General features: G+C 59.8%; 3 protein-coding genes across 3 annotated transcripts; 1 reads left to right on the top strand and 2 right to left on the bottom strand.

Annotated features, from left to right (window-relative positions):
• Positions 1-817: 817 nt before the first annotated feature.
• On the top strand, positions 818-13464 carry INS49_006594 (uncharacterized protein; the record flags this gene model as incomplete). Its single annotated transcript, XM_043167365.1, has 2 exons — positions 818-10355; positions 10460-13464. 2 exons carry the CDS (start codon positions 818-820, stop codon positions 13462-13464), a joined length of 12543 nt encoding a protein of 4180 aa, XP_043028509.1.
• A 413-nt stretch (positions 13465-13877) lies between these two features.
• INS49_006593 (uncharacterized protein) lies at positions 13878-14981 on the bottom strand (the record flags this gene model as incomplete). Its single annotated transcript, XM_043167364.1, has 2 exons — positions 13878-14004; positions 14056-14981. The coding sequence occupies 2 exons, from the start codon at positions 14979-14981 to the stop codon at positions 13878-13880; spliced, it is 1053 nt and encodes a 350-aa protein (XP_043028508.1).
• Positions 14982-16080: 1099 nt separating this feature from the next.
• INS49_006592 (uncharacterized protein) lies at positions 16081-18494 on the bottom strand (the record flags this gene model as incomplete). The annotated part of the gene is made up of 5 exons (XM_043167363.1): positions 16081-16292; positions 16379-16995; positions 17061-17655; positions 17727-17972; positions 18398-18494. 5 exons carry the CDS (start codon positions 18492-18494, stop codon positions 16081-16083), a joined length of 1767 nt encoding a protein of 588 aa, XP_043028507.1.
• Positions 18495-18795: the final 301 nt, after the last annotated feature.

Genomic DNA, 18795 nt, shown 5'->3' with positions numbered 1-18795 from the left:
CCAACATCTTCCGCATTATTCTTAATTGATGTGGGGGGGAATTTGTGGAACAGAGATACCACATTTTGCGAAGCCAGAGCGCAAGAACTCAAGAAACGAGATAGACGTCGTTCGGTGAGCGGCTCAGTCATCTTACGACGTGGAATGACGACGGAACATACTACAGATTAGGACGTCTTTGGTACTCCGAATGCAAGGAAAGGATGGCCCACCCTCAGCTCCAGACGCTTGCGTTTAGGAGACAAGATGAGAGAGGCAGCCTGAACATTCGTCCTGCGCCCCATCCTGCTTATCCGGCAAGTACGGTAGGTGGGCGTAAGGATTATTCGCCGATGAAAATTCGGGCCCAGGCCTTCGGCGGTTGGGTGAGGCTGGAGCCGCCATGCAGGAATGCACATTCGCATCCGAGAAAATGCCATAGGGCTGACTGTCGAGGCCAGATGGCCAGGCAGACCAACCACTGCCAATGATACAATCAGCTCTTTGAAACCGGCTTTGATGGGCAGGACCGGCCATTTGGGATACATCTAGACTCGGCGAATATCGTACTCCTCGGGGCAGTTAGGGAAGGCCGGCGAGTGGCGAATATTCACACGCCCAAGACGCCAGCGGTGGAAGAGTTGCATGCTTACCAGAAAGTAGAAAATGCTGTAGTGGTCCTGTTGAAGCTTTAGAGTCTGGAACATTCAGGACTCGTGTGGCTCTACTATCTAAATCGACGAGGAGACTTGGTTGAAAAACATACATGCTGCCCCTTTCTTCGTCCCTAGAGATAAGCGCTCAACGAATAGGGCCAATTCCTCGACCCAGCATCAAAATGAGTCCCAAACAGTCCCAAGAGCCTATTGCCATCGTAGGGAGCGCATGTCGCTTCCCCGGCGGCGCGGCCTCCCCCTCGGCCTTGTGGAAGCTCCTCAAGGAACCCCGTGACGTTTGCACCGATATCCCATCGGATCGCTTCGACACAACGACATTCTATCACCCGGATGGCAGCCACCATGGCACAACCAATGTCCGACAGTCCTACCTGTTGGAGGAAGACGTGCGCGTTTTCGACGCAGCCTTCTTCAACATCAGCCCTAACGAGGCCGACTCCATCGACCCGCAACAGCGCCTGCTCCTGGAAACAGTGTACGAGGCCCTCGAGGCGGGCGGCCAGTCTCTCGATGCCCTTCGCGGCTCTGATACCGCCGTGTACGCCGGCACCATGACTGCGGACTACAATGAGACCCTTACACGAGACCACAATACCATGCCGACCTACTTCGCGACAGGTACGAACCGGGCTGTCATCTCGAATCGGGTATCATACTTCTTTGACTGGCATGGTCCGAGCATGACCATTGACACTGCGTGCTCGTCTAGTCTGATCGCCGTGCATGAGTGCGTCAAGTCGATCCGCATCAGGGAGTCACGCACTGCGGTGGCAGCCGGCACGCAGGTAATCCTTAACCCAGAGATGTACATCAATGAGAGCAAACTGAAGATGCTCTCCCCGACCGGCCGGTCACGCATGTGGGACGTTGATGCAGACGGATACGCCCGAGGCGAGGGCGTAGCGGTTGTGGTGTTGAAGCTACTTAGCGACGCCATCGCCGATGGCGACCACGTCGAGTGCGTAATCCGTGAGACAGGCGCAAACCAAGACGGCTTCTCCAACGGCCTCACGGTCCCCAGCACAGACGCACAGGCAGCGCTCATCCGGGAGACATATGCGAAAGCCGGGCTTGACCCGGCCGGCGACGCCCGCGACCGGCCGCAGTTCTTCGAGGCACACGGCACGGGCACGCAGGCTGGAGATCCGAAGGAGGCGGCGGCCATATATAACACATTTGGGAGGCACATTTCCAGCACCGAGACCCCACTGTACGTGGGCTCGGTCAAGACCATCATTGGCCACTTGGAGGGTGCAGCGGGCCTGGCGGGCGTGCTCAAGGGCTCAGCCATGATCCAGCAGGGCTTCATCGCCCCCAACCTGCTGTTCAACAGCCTGAACCCACGCGTCGAGCCCTTCTACAAAGGTCTGCACGTGCCTACGCAGCTGGCCCCGTGGCCCAAGCTGCCCGAGGGTGTCCCTAGGCGTGTCAGCGTCAACAGCTTCGGCTTCGGCGGCGCCAACGCCCACGCAATTCTGGAGGAGTACCAGCCTCGCGCTGGCCCGTCTCCAGCCCCGTCTTTCAGCTTGTCGCCATTCGTATTCTCAGCCGCGTCAGAAGGTTCGCTGGTATCGCAGCTCAAGGCCTATTCTGACCACCTGAAAGCGTGTGGCGATGGCATCAACACAACGGACCTGGCGTGGACATTGCACTCCCGGAGGAGCCAGCTGCCTTACAAGGCAGCTTTTTCGGCGGTGACCCTCGAGGATCTGGTGTTGAAGATAGATGAAAAGCTCACCGATGTCGCGAAAAACGTGGGTCGCGCCATCGGAACCCGCTCCAGTGCCAAAACAGCGTCTCCCGCTGCGCTCCTCGGTATCTTCACAGGACAGGGAGCGCAGTGGCCCGCCATGGGCAGCAAGCTCATCACCTCGTCTGCGTTCTGCCGCAATAGGGTCGAGGCTCTAGAGGCCTGCCTCGCCTCCCTTCCTCCTGATCATCGCCCAACATGGAGTCTCATGGATGAAATGCTTGCTGGGGCTGGAGGCGACACTGGTGCACGCCCGTCGCGCATCAACGAGGCGGCACTGTCACAGCCCGTCTGCACCGCCGTCCAGATCCTGCTAGTTGACCTGCTGCGAGCAGCCGGCATCAACTTCAAGGCCGTCGTTGGCCACTCGTCCGGGGAGATCGGCGCGGCATATGCCGCCGGCTTTCTCTCCGCCACGGATGCCCTGCGCGTCGCTTACTATCGTGGTCTCTATGCCCGTGTCGCCGGTAATGCCAGAAGTGGCCAGAAGGGTGCTATGCTGGCGGCTGGCACCTCGTGGGAGGATGCCCAGGCGCTGCTCAGGCTGCGGGCTTTCAGGGGCCGCGTGGCCATTGCCGCTCACAACTCTCCTGCGAGCGTTACATTGTCGGGGGACGCCGACGCTATCGTGCACGTGAAGAAGGTACTGGACGAGGAGAAGAAGTTTGCGAGGTTCCTCAAGGTTGACACGGCCTACCACTCGCACCATATGATGCCCTGCGGTGAGCTGTACGTGCAGGCCCTGAGGAACTGTGGTGTCAGAGTCATCAAAGACCGGCCAGCCGACGCGCCAGCATGGTACTCGAGTGTGACCGCCCTGGATGAGCCCATGGGGCCGTCTGATGATTTGCAAGACGTGTACTGGAGAGATAACATGTGCAATGCGGTACTGTTCTCCGACGCCGTCAAGCACGCCGTTGCTCAGCACGAAAACATCAGCCTTGCCGTCGAAATTGGCCCTCACCCTGCCCTCAAGGGCCCTGCCGTGCAGAACATTGCTGAGGTTCGAACAGCGCCCATACCATACACGGGTGTTCTGAGCCGTGGTACAAACGATGTTGAGGCACTGGGTGATGCCTTGGGTTTTGTGTGGACTCTGTATCCAAAGCTGGTGGATTTCCAGTCCCTCGACAGACTCGCCACTGGCCGTGGCAATAGCAACGTGCGTTACCAGCCGAAGCTGGTCGTGGGCCTGCCGAAGTACCAATGGAACCACGCAAGAACCCACTGGACTGAGTCTCGTATATCGCGGCGAATGCGCCACCGCAAGACGGGCCCCCACGAGATTCTCGGGTTCGAGTCCCCAGACTCCAATGCGCACGATATGCGCTGGGCGAACGTGCTCAAGCCGTCCGAGATGCCGTGGCTCAACGGTCACCAACTGCAAGGGCAGACTGTCTTCCCTGCCGCCGGATACGTGGCCATGGCGCTGGAGGCGTCCAAGAGACTAGCGGGCCACAGGCCCGTCCAGCTGTTTGAGCTGTATGACCTCACCATTCCCCGGGCCATCACATTCGAAGAAGGGGACAGCAATGGTGTCGAGACCCTCGTGGCGCTCACTGCAGCCCAGCATGACCACAACGGGGCCGTTACAGCCCAGTTTGCCTGCTACTCGACACCGGTCGTCACCAGCGGGTCAGATCAGGAGATGGAGCTCATGGCCCGGGGGTCTGTCAAGGTCGTGCTCGGCGACCCCGACGTCTCGGCGCTGTCGTGCACGGTTGCGGAGGACTACAACATGGCGACCTTTGACGCCGACCGATTCTACTCGACCCTCGCAGAGCTCGGGTACGGCTACCACGGCCCGTTCAGGACCATGTCGGCCATGAAGCGCCGGCTCAACCAGTCGTCGGTGATCGTCGACGCGTACCCGTACACGGACGCCGACCAGTCGGGCTACTTGGTCCACCCGAGCACGCTGGACGTGGCCTTCCAGTCGTCCATCCTCGCGCACTCTGCGCCCGGGGACGGACGCCTCTGGTCGCTCTCCGTGCCGACCTCGATCGGTGTCATTCGCGTCAACCCCTTGGTATGCGCGGCGCAGCCCCTGACCGGCTGTCAGCTGCTTGTGTGCGCGACGCTGGATGCCGAGTCCCCGCACTTCTCGGGCAACATCGACATCTTCAGCCGGGAGGGGCAGCAAGGTATGGTCCAGATCGAAGGCCTGGCCATCAAGCCCTTCGCGCCGGCCACGGCGGCCGACGACCGCGTCATGTTCACCCACACGGAGCTCTCGCCGTACCTGCCCGACGGGGCGGCCGCCATGGGCGAGTTGCGGCCCTCGGCGGTTGAAAAGGAGCTGGCGACTGCGTGCGAGCGCATATCCTTTTACTATCTGCGCAAGTGGAAGCTGGAGCTCAGCGACGCCGCCTGGCTGGCCAACGAGCAGCAGCCGCACTGGGCTCATCTGGGCGCGTGGGTAAGCGCGATGCTGGGCAAGGCGTCCAAGGGCCAGCACCCGACGCTCAAGAAGGAGTGGTCGCGTGACAGCCCCGAGGACATCCAGGCGCTGATCAGCAAGCACCGCGACCAGTCCATCGACGTGAAGCTGCTGCACGCCGTGGGCGAGAACCTTCCGGCGGCGGTCCGCGGCGAGACGACGATCCTGGAGCACATGCTGGCGGATAACATGCTCGACACGTGGTACCAGAAGGGCCTCGGCTTTGAGCGCTACAACCTCTTCCTGGCGCGCATGGTGAAGCAGGTGACGCAGCGGTACCCGCACGCACGCATCCTCGAGGTGGGCGCCGGCACGGGTGGCGCCACCAGGGCGGTCCTCGACGCCATTGGGGACAACTTCTCGTCGTACACATACACGGACGTGTCGGTCGGCTTCTTCCCAAGAGCGGAGGAGCTGTTCGCGAAACACCATGGCGGCAAGATGGCCTTCAAGGTGCTGGACGCCGAGAAATCCCCCGAAAGCCAGGGCTTCGAGCCGCACTCATACGATATCGTCCTTGCGTCGAACGTGTTACATGCTACCGGGTCAATGGCGAGGACTCTTGAAAACACCCGCAGGCTGCTGCGGCCGGGTGGCTACCTGATGCTGCTCGAGATCACGGGCCAAGCGCCCGTCCGCTATCACAACGTCGTGGGCAGCGTGCCAGGCTGGTGGCTTGGTGTCGACGACGGACGCAGATTCTCGCCGCTGATGACGCCTGGTGCGTGGAATTCTGCGCTGCGCAAGGCTGGTTTCGGCGGGGTGGACGCCATCACGCCCCAGGTCGACGGCGTGTCGTGGCCGCTTTCCATCATGGTCTCGCAGGCTGTTGATGAAAATGTGAACCTTTTGCGACGGCCGCTGTCTCCCGTTCCGCCCTCCCTGTCGTCAGTGTCGTCGTCGGCTGCAGCAGCAGCTCGCGTCGAGATCGAGAGTCTCGTGATTCTCGGCAACCAGACCCTCGAGACGTCGCAGCTCGGCGAGGAGCTGGTGGAGCACCTGGGGCGTTTCTGCCGCGAGGTGACCGTCCTCGACGGGCTGCCAACGGAAGCTGAGGCGGCAGACCTGGACCCGGCGAGCACTTTTGTCAACCTGGTCGACCTGGAGGCGCCACTATTCGCCGGCATCACCGACACCACCATGGACGGCGTCAAGCGCATGCTGGAGGTGTCCAGGTCCGTCACGTGGGTGACCAAGGGTGCGCTGCTCGAGCAGCCGTACCACATGGCCAGCATGGCGTTTGTCCGGACGCTGAGGCAGGAGTCAACGCACATCACCTTCAACCACATCGACATCGCGGGTCTCAAGTCGCAGTATCAGCAGCACCAACAACACCAGCACCAGGGCGATGGAACACCGTCCAGGGCCATCGCCGAGTACGTGATGCGGCAGTGCGCCCTGGATGCGTGGGACGCTCCGCCTTCGGTGCTGGCGACGCCCATCCATCGCAACTGTGGGTTTCTTTGGTCGCGGGAGTATGAGACCTTCCTGGATGAAAGCGGGCGGCTGCAGATCCCGCGGCTGGTCAAGAATAGCAGTCAGAACGCGCGGATCAACTCGTCCAGGCGCCTGCTGACCAAGACGCTACCGGTTCCCGAGTCTGTTATTAGCGTGGTCTGCGACCCGAGTGGTGGTGAAGGTGATGAGAATGGTGATGGTGCGCTGCCCGTGGTGGTGGAGCAGATGCCGGGCCGGCGACGGCAAGCCAAGGCCAATCACGATGCCGCCGACAACGACGTGCTTCTCACCCGAGTCCAGAGCTCGAGTCTGCTGGCACTCAACGTCGCCACGGACACATTCTTGTTCCTTGGCATCGGGAGGAGCGAGAAGGATGGCCAGATCCAGGTTCTTCTCTCCGCAGACAACTCCTCCGCCGTCATCCCACTGGCAAGCGTCACCGCCCCTCTGCAGCCCGAAGGCGAGCTGGACGCAGACGGCCTGCTCGTCGCAGTCGCAAGCGAGCTCCTCGCCGAATCAATCGTCGGACAGGTTCCAGCGGGCAGCCATATCTTGCTTCATGCTTCTCGCAGCAAAGATGACGTCCTTGCTGCGGCCCTTTTCCGCCGCGCAGACAGCGCGAATAGGGACATCCGTGTCAGCTTGTCGTGCAACGGACAGGACCAGCCCCAGCAGCATGGCGGCAAAGTGGCCCAGCCGTGGCTGGAGGTGGACACCCGCGCACCCCTCCACGTCCTGCGCAAGCACCTGCGCCTGGTCGGGCCGTCGCACTTTGTCGACGTGACATTTGGACAACGCGACCTGGGCCTGCGGGTGGCCCAGGCTATGCCAGCTGGCGCCATACAGATCAAAACATCGGGCCTCTACCGGCACGAGGTCTCTTCTCCTGCTGTGCCTTTGCCGCCTGACGTCGTACGGGATCTGGTCGCCCGGCTTCACAACGCCGTCGCTGGTGCAGCGCGACAGTCATCCCCGTCCACGTTGGAGCTGGTCGTGCCAGTCGAGCATTTGAGCACTCGACTCGGCCACCGACACCAAAAGCACGCAGCCAGCGGTATCCGGTGGCCCGTAGATGGCTCGTTCATAGAGACGCAAGTCCGCCCCCTGAACGCACGCAGTCTCTTCTCCAGGGATAAGACGTACGTGCTCGTCGGGCTGACGGGACAGCTGGGCCAGTCGCTGGCCGAGTGGATGGCGTCCAACGGGGCCGGGTGTGTCGTGCTGACGAGCCGACGGCCGGCCGTCGACCAGCGGTGGCTCGGCTCGTTCAGGGGGTCGGGCACACTCGTCAAGGTGATGTCTATGGACGTGCTGGACACGGACCAGCTGGCGGCGACCATGGACGAGATCCGGGCGACATGCCCGCCCATCGGCGGCGTCGCCAATGGGGCCATGGTGCTCGAGGACGTGCTCTTTTCCAACATGTCGGCGGAGGCTATGAGCAAGGTGCTGGGCCCCAAGGTCGACGGGTCGCGTCACCTGGACGAGTACTTGGGCGATGACGACCTCGACTTTTTCGTGCTCTTGTCCTCGGTCGCGTATGTTGTTGGCAATGCGGGCCAGGCGAACTATGCCGCAGCCAACGGCTACCTACAGACGCTGGCCAGGCAGCGGCGCGCGAGGGGCCTGGCCGCATCGGTCATCGACATTGGGCGCGTCGCGGGCATCGGCTACATCGAGGCTGCGTCGGATGCCGTGAGGGAGCAGCTCAGGCGGTTCAGCCTGTCGCCCATCTCCGAGGTCGACCTGCGCCAGGCATTTGCCGAGGCCATCTACGCGGGCCATCTGAGTCCCGAGGAGCTAAAGGCTCCCGCAGATGGTCCTAGACACCATGTTCCCAACGCCACTGTGACCACGGGAATCCGCGAGGTTGGAGACGACGAGGACATCAAGGGCCCGTGGTTCGTCAACGCCGTGCTGTCGCATCTCATCACCGAGAGCGCGCCCCAGGCGTACAATGGACCTGATGGCGGCACCGGCGACAGCAAGGCGGCCGCACTCCCTGTTAGCCAGCGCCTGCCACGGGCGTCGAGCAAGGAGGAAGCGCTTGAGGTGCTACTGGACGCGCTGTCGGCCAAACTGCGCGTCATGCTGCAGCTGGGTGAGTCGGACGGGCCCATCGTGCATGACGCGCCGCTTGTTGAGCTCGGCATCGACTCGCTGGTCGCGGTGGAGGTACGCTCGTGGTTCCTCAAGGAGGCAAAAGTTGACATACCAGTGCTGAAGATCGTGGGGGGCGCGTCGGCGTTGGAATTGTGTGAGAGGGCAGTTGAGAAGCTTCCCCAGGAGCTGAAGCCTGCAGGCGCTGGTGTCGGCGAGACCAAGGCAGAAGAAAGAAACGCGGCGGCGAAGGGGCCTGCCACATCCGAGCCTCGCCGCACAGCAGTGCCCAGGGATGATGCCGTCCCTGCCCCTGCTGATACCAAGGTAGAGGCAGCGGGCATAGACACTCCAATGTCGGGACTTGGTCCGGCCTCAAGCTCCAGCTCGACTTCTGGCGACGGCAGTGCGGTGTCCGACCTGGAGACGCCTGCGACAGGAGCATCCGTCTTGTCGGCTGAAGTCACGCCCATGGCCACGCCTGACGGAAGCCATGCTGCTGCCGCTGGAGCAAAAGGGTCGGGGTACTTCAAGTCGGCAGTGTTGTCCTCTGTGACAACAGCTACCGCTTCCCCGAGCGCCCCCAAGAAGAAGAAGATCCTCAAGAGCGAGCGCATCTCTCTCGCTCAATCCCGATTCTGGTTCTTGCGCCACCTGCTGAACGACCAGACAACGCCCAACGTCACCTTCTCATACCACGTCACTGGCAACCTGCGCGTTGGCGACCTCGAGAGGGCCGCTCGCATCGTCACCACGAGGCATGAGGCTCTGCGCACTTGCTTCGTGGCCGACGAGTCCGACGCCGGCGAGGCGTACCAGAAGGTCCTGCCTAGTTCCTCGCTGCGCATCGAGCATAAGAAGGTCGCCTCTGCCGCCCATGTCGATGCGGAATTCGCGAAGCTGGGCCAGCACGTCTTCAATCTCGAGGATGGCGACGTGATGCGCCTGGTTCTCCTCCAGATATCGCCGTCCGATCACGTTCTGCTGGTCAACTACCATCACATCGTCATGGACGGCGTCAGCTTCCAGGTCTTTCTCTCTGACCTGGAGAAGGCTTACAACGGCCAGTCCCTCGGTGCCCCGCCCCGGCAGTACCCAGACATCTCGGCTGCACAGCGCCGGGCCGTCGAGAATGGTGACATGGCCGACGAACTCAAATACTGGCGGGCGGTGTTCCCACCCGGTGAGCAGCCCCCCGTGCTGCCACTCCTCCCCATGGCCCGCACTAGCGCCCGGGTGGCCATGAAGGACTTTGCCTCTCACCAGGTGGCCGGCTGGCTCGACGCCAGGGTGCTGGAGCGTGTCAAGGCCGTGGCCAAGGCGCAGAGATCAACGCCATTCCACATCCATCTCGCCGCCTTCAAGGCCATGCTCTTCTGCCTGGCCGGCCCAGACACGCAGGAGCTGACCATCGGAATCGCCGACGCCGCCCGCAGTGATGAGAGCATCAAGGGCAGCATCGGTTTCTTCTTGAATCTCCTCGCTCTTCGCTTCACGAGGCAGCCCGCCCAGATCTTTGCCGACGCCGTCGCCGAGGCTCGCAACACGGCTTACCAGGCGCTGGGCAACTCGCGCGTGCCCTTTGACGTGTTGCTGTCGGAGCTCAACATCGCACGCTCGTCCTCGCATAGCCCCTTCTTCCAGGCCTTTGTCGACTACCGCCAGGGCACGCACGAGAAGCAGCAGTGGGGTAACGTGCAGCTGGCCTACCGCGATGTCCACCCCGGACGGACAGCCTACGATGTCACGCTCGACGTGCTGGACAACCCGGACAGCGTCTACATCATGCTGCGGGTGCAGACGGGCCTGTATGATACCACGGCGGCGAAGCTGCTGCTCGACACATACATGCACTTCCTCGACACCGTCACCGCGGACCCGGCGCTGGCCCTCGATGTCACGCCCATCTTTGGTGACGCGCAGCTGCGACAAGCCACCAGCATCGGCCGCGGTAAGTCTAGCCCCATTCTGTCCATCCCCCTGCTGCCGTTCATCCCGCAGTCTGCATGGTACAAGTAGGGCATCGGAGATTCAAGTGCCTGATTATCCTTCTAGGCTCCGACATGGTCTCAGACTGGCCTGCAACGCTGCCCCATCGCATCGATCAGATTGCAACCGACAACGCGGACAAGGTGGCCCTGACGGATGGGGATGGAGAGTCTCTGACATACGCGGACATGAGCCGGAGGATCGAGGGAACCGCTAGGGCTCTCCTGGACTCGGGCGTCGTTGGTTCTGGCTCACGCGTGCTGGTCTTTCAGCAGCCCTCGGTGAACTGGGCGTGTTCCATGCTCGCTATTATGCGTCTTGGCGCCGTTTACGTGCCGCTGGACTTGCGCAATCCTATTACACGCCTGGCTGCCGTCGCCAGGGACTGCAAGGCCACTGCTGTGCTCTCCGACTCTGCATCACTGAACGACGCACCACAGCTGGGAGTTGGGGCCGTCATCGACGTTTCCAGCCTGAGCATCGCTGCTAGCAAGGACACGAAGCAGGAGGAGGAGGATGGGAACGAGTCAGCAGCGAGAGACAATCATGCCCAAGCGGGCTCTCCAGCCGCCATTTTGTACACGAGCGGGTCGACAGGCACGCCCAAGGGCATCGTGGTGACCCATGCAGGCCTACGCAACGAGATCGAGGGCTACACCAAGACGTGGGGGCTGGGCGCCGAGTGCGTGCTGCAGCAGAGTGCCATGACTTTCAACCACTCGTCGGACCAGATGCTCACGGCGCTGGTCAACGGCGGCTGCGTCCTCGTCGTGCCCGCCCACAAGCGCGGCGATCCGCTTGAGGTCGCCTCCCTGATCGCCGACAATGCCGTCACCTACACTAAAGCGACGCCCTCCGAGTACCTCATGTGGCTGCAGTACGGCCGCGATTCCCTACGCAGCGCCGCCGCCTGGCGCTTTGCCTTTGGCGGCGGCGAGCAGCTTCCCCGCTCCGTGCCGGACGGGCTTGCAAGCCTCGGGCTCCGGGACCTTCGCTTCCACAATTCCTATGGCCCGACCGAGATCTCTATCTCGTCGCACAAGATGACCATCCCCTACACAGACCATGGTGCTATGCTGGCCCTTGGCCGAACCATCCCCTGCGGCTTCTCGCTCCCCAACTACCATACCTACATTGTCGACGAGCACCTCCAACCTCTGCCCATCGGTATGCCCGGCGAGGTGTGCATCGGCGGGGCCGGCGTGTCTCTCGGCTATCTTAACAACGCCGAGCTGACCGCCCAGCACTTTGTGCCCAACCCATTCGCGACGGCTGATGATATCGCCCGTGGGTGGACGCGCATGTACCGTACGGGCGACGTGGGCTTTTTGCGCCACGACGGCGCCATGGTGTTCCAGAGCCGCATGGCAGGCGACACGCAGGTCAAGCTGCGTGGCCTGCGCATAGAGCTGCGCGACATCGAGAGCTCCATCGTTGCTGCAGCGGGCGGTGTGCTTTCCGAGGCCATTGTCACGCTGCGTGACAGCGATTTGCTCGTTGCCCACGTGGTCTTTGCACCGCAGGAGCATCGGCAGCGGCAGAATGACGACGTAAAGACCTTCCTGGATCGACTTTTGAGCCAGCTCCCCCTTCCCCAGTACATGGTTCCTGTGGCAGCCGTGCCTGTTGACAAGCTTCCCATGAACAACCATGCCAAGGTCGACCGCAAGGCTGTGCGGGAAATGGCTCTGCCGGAACTTGATAGCAGCAGCATCAGGCCTGGAAACGAAGATGGCTCTTCCAACGAGGACTTGACCGAGGCCGAGTCGCAGCTCGCGCTTATATGGAGGCGGGTCCTCGGCAGCCAGGCGGAGCAGCTCGGGCTACTGTCCGGCATGGGGTCCTCGACCAACTTCTTCCTCGTGGGCGGCAACTCGCTGCTGGTAATCCGTCTCCAGGCGCAGATCCGCAGGGTCTTCAACACCGTGGTGCCCCTTGTGCGACTCTTGGGTGCCAGCACGCTCGGCGACATGGCCCAGGTCATAGAAGAGGGTGCGGGAAACAATGCTAAGACCAGGGCCCTCATCGACTGGGAAATTGAGACGCGCCCTCCTACCATGCCAGATTTCCTTAGGGCTGTCGATGTCGGCGGCAATCAAAACCAGCACGATGAAAAGAAGACACTCGTGTTTACCGGCGCAACAAGCTTCACAGCCCGCCACCTCCTCCCCCGCCTCGCAACCAGCGACGCCGTCGAGGCAATCCACTGCGTCGCTCTCCGTACCGACAAGGTGCGCGATGCCGAGCCCTGGAGCCACCCCAAGGTCCACTACCACACCGGCGACTTGTCCTCGGAGCTCCTCGGGCTTCCCGAGCCTGTTTTCCGCGACCTCGCCGCCCGCGCCGACGCCGTTGTGCACCTAGGCGCTATCCGCGGCTTCTTCGACAACTACCACCTGCTGCGGCCGGCCAACGTCAGCCCGGCGCGCGAGCTGGTGCGCCTCGCAGCACCGCGCCGCATCCCCATCCACTTCGTCTCCACGGCTGGCGTGCTGCCCCGCCATGAATGTACTGCTTCTGGTGCTGCTGCAGCGTCCGCAGCGCAATGCGTGCCCGCCGAGGACGGCGACGACGGCTACGCCGCGTCCAAGTGGGCCAGCGAGCGCATCCTCGAGCGCGCCGCGGGCGAGATGGGCGTCCCGTCCACCATCTACCGCTTCGTGCCCCCGCCGCCGTCTGCCGCGGACGAGGGGGCCAAAGCAGTGCTCCTGGCCGAGCTGGGCCGCCTGGTCGTCGCGTCCGGGCAGATGCCCGACATGACCGGCTGGTCCGGCCGGGTCGACTTCATTCCCGCCGAGGACGTCGCGGGCCGGCTCGAGGGTGCGATACTGGAACCGACGGTTGCAGATGCGGGCGCGCGCTTCCGTCACTACGAGAGCCCGATTTCGCTGCGCGCTGAGGAGCTGCGCGCGACGCTCGCGACGCGCGAGGCGGAGGGGCTCGGGCGCATGCCGCTGCTGAAGTGGTTCGGCCGCATCAAGGCGTATGGCTTTGCGTACCTGCTGACGTCGCAGGACACGCGGGTGGACACTGGTGGTGAGGGCCAGAGTGTTGTCGAGTCGCGGAGGTGAGAAACCTTTCGGATTGACGGGCGTATATGCGGCGTCTAGTGGGTGTCATATTCAGCGTTTTGAGGAGTCGTGTGATGCTTTTAATGCAGGTTTTGGTGAATCGTTGCTCCTAGTTATTATAAAGACAATAGTTCGAAGTAGTGGTGTTTCTGATGAATTCAATCATGCCTACATCACAATTATGCTAGCAATGCTGTGCCTGTGTTTAATGCTGAGAACTTCAGTGAAGCCGGAATCGTCAGTTTGTTTCACTTCCTAGGACGGCCTCGAATTGATTTGTAAGCTGGGAACAGTCAATATGCTCCGAGTCTTCAGACTTCTGGAAGAACAAAATCGTATTATCAGGGGCTTGACTCTGCATGTCTACATCGCATTCCATCGCGTTCGAGTAAAGCCGATCCGTCAAATTCAACTCAATGATTGGCATCAAGGTCTGCGACAATTTTGGATGCCCCATACGAATTCAGCTCCTCCATTGTCTCTTCCCACAGACGATCCCTAAATGCCAGGCCTTCTGGCGTGTAGCAGATGCTCGGGTACCTATTCTGATCAGTATGAGTGCAACACAGAGGGCCGGAGAGGAAGACTAACGGCTTGACCGTCCAGTCGCTCAAAACCGCCCCGTGGCTGTCTTTTCCCCGAGCGGCAACTGCATCCACGTACGTCGTCGCTGCTACATCTGCCTTTCGGGCCAGCAGGAGTTGCATTACGGCGACAACCTTGCGCACAAGGAAGGACTCCCTGTCGAAAAAGCTGGTGCCGCCTGTCATGCCCGGGTTGACGAGGTTGACGACCACCGCGTCCGGGCTGACCAGCTCGGATAGGCTCCAGACAAAGAGCGCCAGTAGCGTTTTTGACGTGCCGTACCAGCGCGGCTGGGCGAATTCTTTGGACTCGTCAAATTGCTTCAGGATCGGCCCCACGGTCTCGACCTTGGTTGACCACATGATGTCAGATCCCACGATGCTGAGAACAGGGGGATTCCGCGACTTTCCATCGGCGCTGTGGTTGTTTCTCTTCGCCTTGAGGACCGGAAGGAGCAGGATGGAGAGAAGCGCGGTCGAGAAGTAATTGACCTGCATGGTGGCCTCGTGTCCTGTCTCCGGCACAGTGGCGAACGGTGTCCTCATGCCGCCGGCGTTCAGTACCACCATGTCGACCCGCGGCAGCCCAGCGCACTGGTCTGCAAAGCGGCGGCACGAGTCGTATGATTCCATGTCGAGGATCAACACAGACACCTTTGACGATGGGAATTCCTTGCGAAGGCTCGTGGCGGCGTCGTCACCCCTCGCTTTGGACCGCACGCCTATGATGAGGTGCGAGAGCCCTAGGCGAAGGAGATGGCGCGACGCCTCGAAGCCCAAGCCCCCGTTGCCGCCCGTGACTATGGCAACCTGGCCATCGAGGCGCAAATCCTTCGGCAGGTCCGTTGGCTTCACCAGCTGACGTCGTATGAGCCCCAGCAAGGAACCCTCCGACGCCGCCGATGCCGCACCGTTTTCGAGTGCAATTGACATGATAACCTTGGAACTGTTTGTAGTAATTGCTGGCCGGAAATGCGAAGTCGATAAAGCCTGCGTCGGAGAGCGGATCAGCTGGAAATATCAAAGCATTCCCCAGAGCAGTTCAAGATTCTTTGGTGCAGAACTTCGTTCCAGGTGGCTTATAAACAGCAAAGACGAGGTCTCTTGAACTATGAAGCAAGTCCCTTTAGCCTGTGGTACAAGTCTTGATCTCCCAGATGAACAGATGAATGATTCGCCTCATTAGAACGTCAATACAGTCCTCGCTTGAACCGTTTTGATAAACACAGTCTTTGATAAGCAATGGAAGCGGTTGAGATTCATAAGCGAAGCGGAAGCCATGTCCGCACCCCGCTAGCAGAATCAAAAGGCCAGGACCGTGTCGGCGAGATTAATCATGCCGTGAGCCCGCGTGCGTGTACTTTAGTACAAGTAATCAATGGTAGGAAGATGGATGTACTGCCGGCCGGTCCTTTTGCGAGCTAATCCTACAAAGGCATGCAGCCAGTCCCGTGTCTCAAACCTGCATGTCTGGGCGATCGCTTTGACGATTGGGAATCATCCGACTACGGTCCAGAACCCCAGCTATTGTCCGCCACTCAGCCCCAACATTCGGCCACCTAATATCTTTACATTTTCTGTCCACATTGGTAATCAAATTGGACGCCTCTTTCCCTTACAAGCTTAGACACATTCTTACTCACATTGCATTTCTTTATCTATTTATCATTGTAACCTTGACGAAAACCCGTGAGCCATGTCCTCATGGATGCATAGTGAACATGGTGTACTGGCAGATTAACTTGCAGAAAACAGTCCTGAAAAGCCTCACTATAAATCTTGTGATTGTCAACGAAACAACGCATTTAGTACGTATAGAGAATGTCTAGGTAACAGAAGTACAAGGTGAGACGCCGCCAGATGATGCTGCATAACAGCCAGGCACCAAATGGCCAAATTGCCCAGAACCGTCTGGGAAAACAGTGCAGTCACATATAGGTGTCTCGTGACATGAGGGAATACTACCAAGCCGCCCGTCCTCCAAGGCAAGGGACGAAACGTCCACATCGAATTTCAACCACCTGCCTTCGATTTACTTCCAGTCCTCTTTGATAAGAGCCGCAGCTCTTTCAGCAACCGCATACACTGGACCCATGGTGTGGCCGCTCAACTGCATGGGGATTATGGAGGCGTCAACAACCCTTACGTTCTTCGTACCGTGCACCTTGACCCGCGCGTCGACGACGCCGCCCAAGTCTCGAGGTAGCATGGCGCAGGTTCCGATGGCATGCATGGCGTTGGCCACTCAAAGTGATGAAATTGTGTCAGTGCCAATGGCCCGCTTTCTTGTTTCAAAAGAATGAAAAGCTGGATGGGTTACATTGACTTACTGTTCCCCTTGACATATGCTGTCCATTGTGCAGCAGCGTCAAATGACAAGGTGCTCTCCCCCGGGACCAACTCAGCCGTCACAAGGCCGCTCAACGGTGGCAGGCGATATACCTCGCGGCTAAGTTTTGCCAGGCTAGCCATGGTTTGGACGTCAAAGTCAAAAGTCGCTAGCTTTGGATCGATCACGGGCTCGTCGATCTTATTGGCAGCCCCAAGGTGGATGCTCCCGTACGAGAAAGGCAGCGAGGCCCAGAATTGCTGGATGATGTTGGTCCCACCGTTGGTGGGAAATATCTCAGCGATAGTGACATTTTCCCTGAAGATCAGGTCATGCTGGACCTGGTATCTCTTGAGGAACGCCTTCTCGCTGATAGCGCCGCCGGATGCCTTCGATGCAATCTTGGCCCACGAGGCGAGTTGTGCTCGCGAGGACTTGACGATAGCCGACTTGTTGTCGCCGAAAACGTCATCAGCCGTCACCATGACCGCAAATGGGAGACGTCCGTTGATTACATCCTTCGTGGCATAGGCCATGCCCATAGCATTGTGATCCTGGAAGGACTCACCAACCCCAGGGAGCGAGACTTTGGTCGTGATGCCGAGTTTTTTCAGAATCCTACACCGTGGCGGTCAGTCAATCTCATTACCCACCCGCTCGCATGTCCTCGCAGACCAACTCACTTGGGGTTGCCAACTCCAGACGACTCAAGGATAAGGGGGCTTCTGTAAACACTCGCAGAGATGATTGCATCTCTCCTGACTCCGATTTTGACAAGCTTCCCTGTCGGAGTGAGGTACTCAACTCCGTCAGCAACGGCCAGGTTGCCACTGTTTCGTCCCCATGTCACTCTGCTGACAGTCCCCTTGAGTATCTTCAGGTTCTTCCTCGAGCCAAAAGGCTGGTAGTACGCCGTCGCAGAAGACTCCCGAGCACTGATGTCCCTATCTGCTGTGCATGGAGCCATAGCTGTACCGTGGCTATGACCACTGTTGAGGTCCTTGATAGGTTCCAAGCCTAGCTTCTTCCATGACTCTGTGGCCTTGCTGTGGTATGAGCTATTGGACAAGTCAAAGGGAAAGCTAATGGTCAGAAGGCCGCTCGTCCCATGAGCATTTGGGTCGTATGTCGCCCCGGCTACGACCTGCGCTTCTGTCGGTGGAATGAATTGCTCGCCAGCCTTGAAGGAGGCGAATACAGTGTCCCAATTCCAGCCTTTATTTCCCAGATCCTCCCATGCATCGTATTGAGCCTTATCGCCTCGGACGACCACGAAGCCTTCAGTGGAAAGAAAAAGTCAGTCTTTGGGTGTTCTTATGCAAGGCGGGTGTATGTAGTGGGTGACAGACCGTTGACAATGCTCGACCCACCGATTGCCTTTCCTGCGCGGTAGCTCATCGCACGGTCGCCGAGGTTCGCCTGGGGGACGGAGGTATACTGCCAGTTGATAGAAGTGTTGAAGTCGCTGAAAGAGAAGTTCAACGAGGCAACGACGGGGTCGTTGCGAACATCATCCCCAGCCTCAACAACGGCCACTGTGACGCGTGGGTCCTCAGAAAGCCGGTTGGCAATCACGAGGCCAGCTGTCCCGGCACCTGCAATGACATAGTCAAAAGTCTCTGCCTGGACGCTAGCGATACATGCAAGCACTACAAGAGATGGGAGTGCATACATCGTCAAGACGGCTATGGTGCTTCTCAGAAAGATGTAATCAGACACTTATTATGGCGGCTTTTCCTCAAATTGCGGGAAACCTATTCTAATATTCCTATAGCGACCGAGACTAATGAATAGTCGCGGACAGCTGCAGCTCATGAGAACTGCGCTGAACATTATTCTCCGAAATGATTCTGACTGAAAATCGGCGTAGACTTTCCTCCAAGTTCAGCATATCTAGACTCAGGTGGGAATTAGGGTGAAGCCTGGACAGCCACTTCGGTGAGTTACAATCCATACGACTCTGGCGAAGTCGGTTATTTAATCCTCTGGGGACTGAATCTGACAGCGGGGCGAAACCCACGATTCCACGAAGGATCGAGCAAGCGGAAGAAGAGCATCGGAACCACCTTGGTGACCGTGTTACGCAGGTGTGTGGGCACCAAGCTGAGGTTAAGCATTGCTGACAAGGAGTCGTGTGTTTTGCTTTTTCTGCATTGCTCTTCCTTCGGATCACCTCTTCCCGTGAGACACAGGCGGCGCCGCCTTCTACTTAAGTATCGGCAACACCGTGCCGAGAAGCCCGGGAGTGTTGCACGAAGAGGAAGGACAGGATTCTTGGTGAGAATGCAAGACTGCCTGCCGCTATTGCAGCCTCTAACCACAGGCGACTCACGGTTGGCGTGTTTCCCGGTCCATAATCCGCTCTTTTGCTTGCCAAGTCAAAAATGGCCCCTTTATACGACACGTGCAGCTATCCAC

This window comes from Diaporthe citri (genome assembly GCF_014595645.1).
Source record: "Diaporthe citri strain NFHF-8-4 chromosome Unknown scaffold_2, whole genome shotgun sequence".
NCBI lineage: Eukaryota > Fungi > Ascomycota > Sordariomycetes > Diaporthales > Diaporthaceae > Diaporthe > Diaporthe citri.
This window is presented reverse-complemented; position numbering and strand designations above follow the sequence as displayed.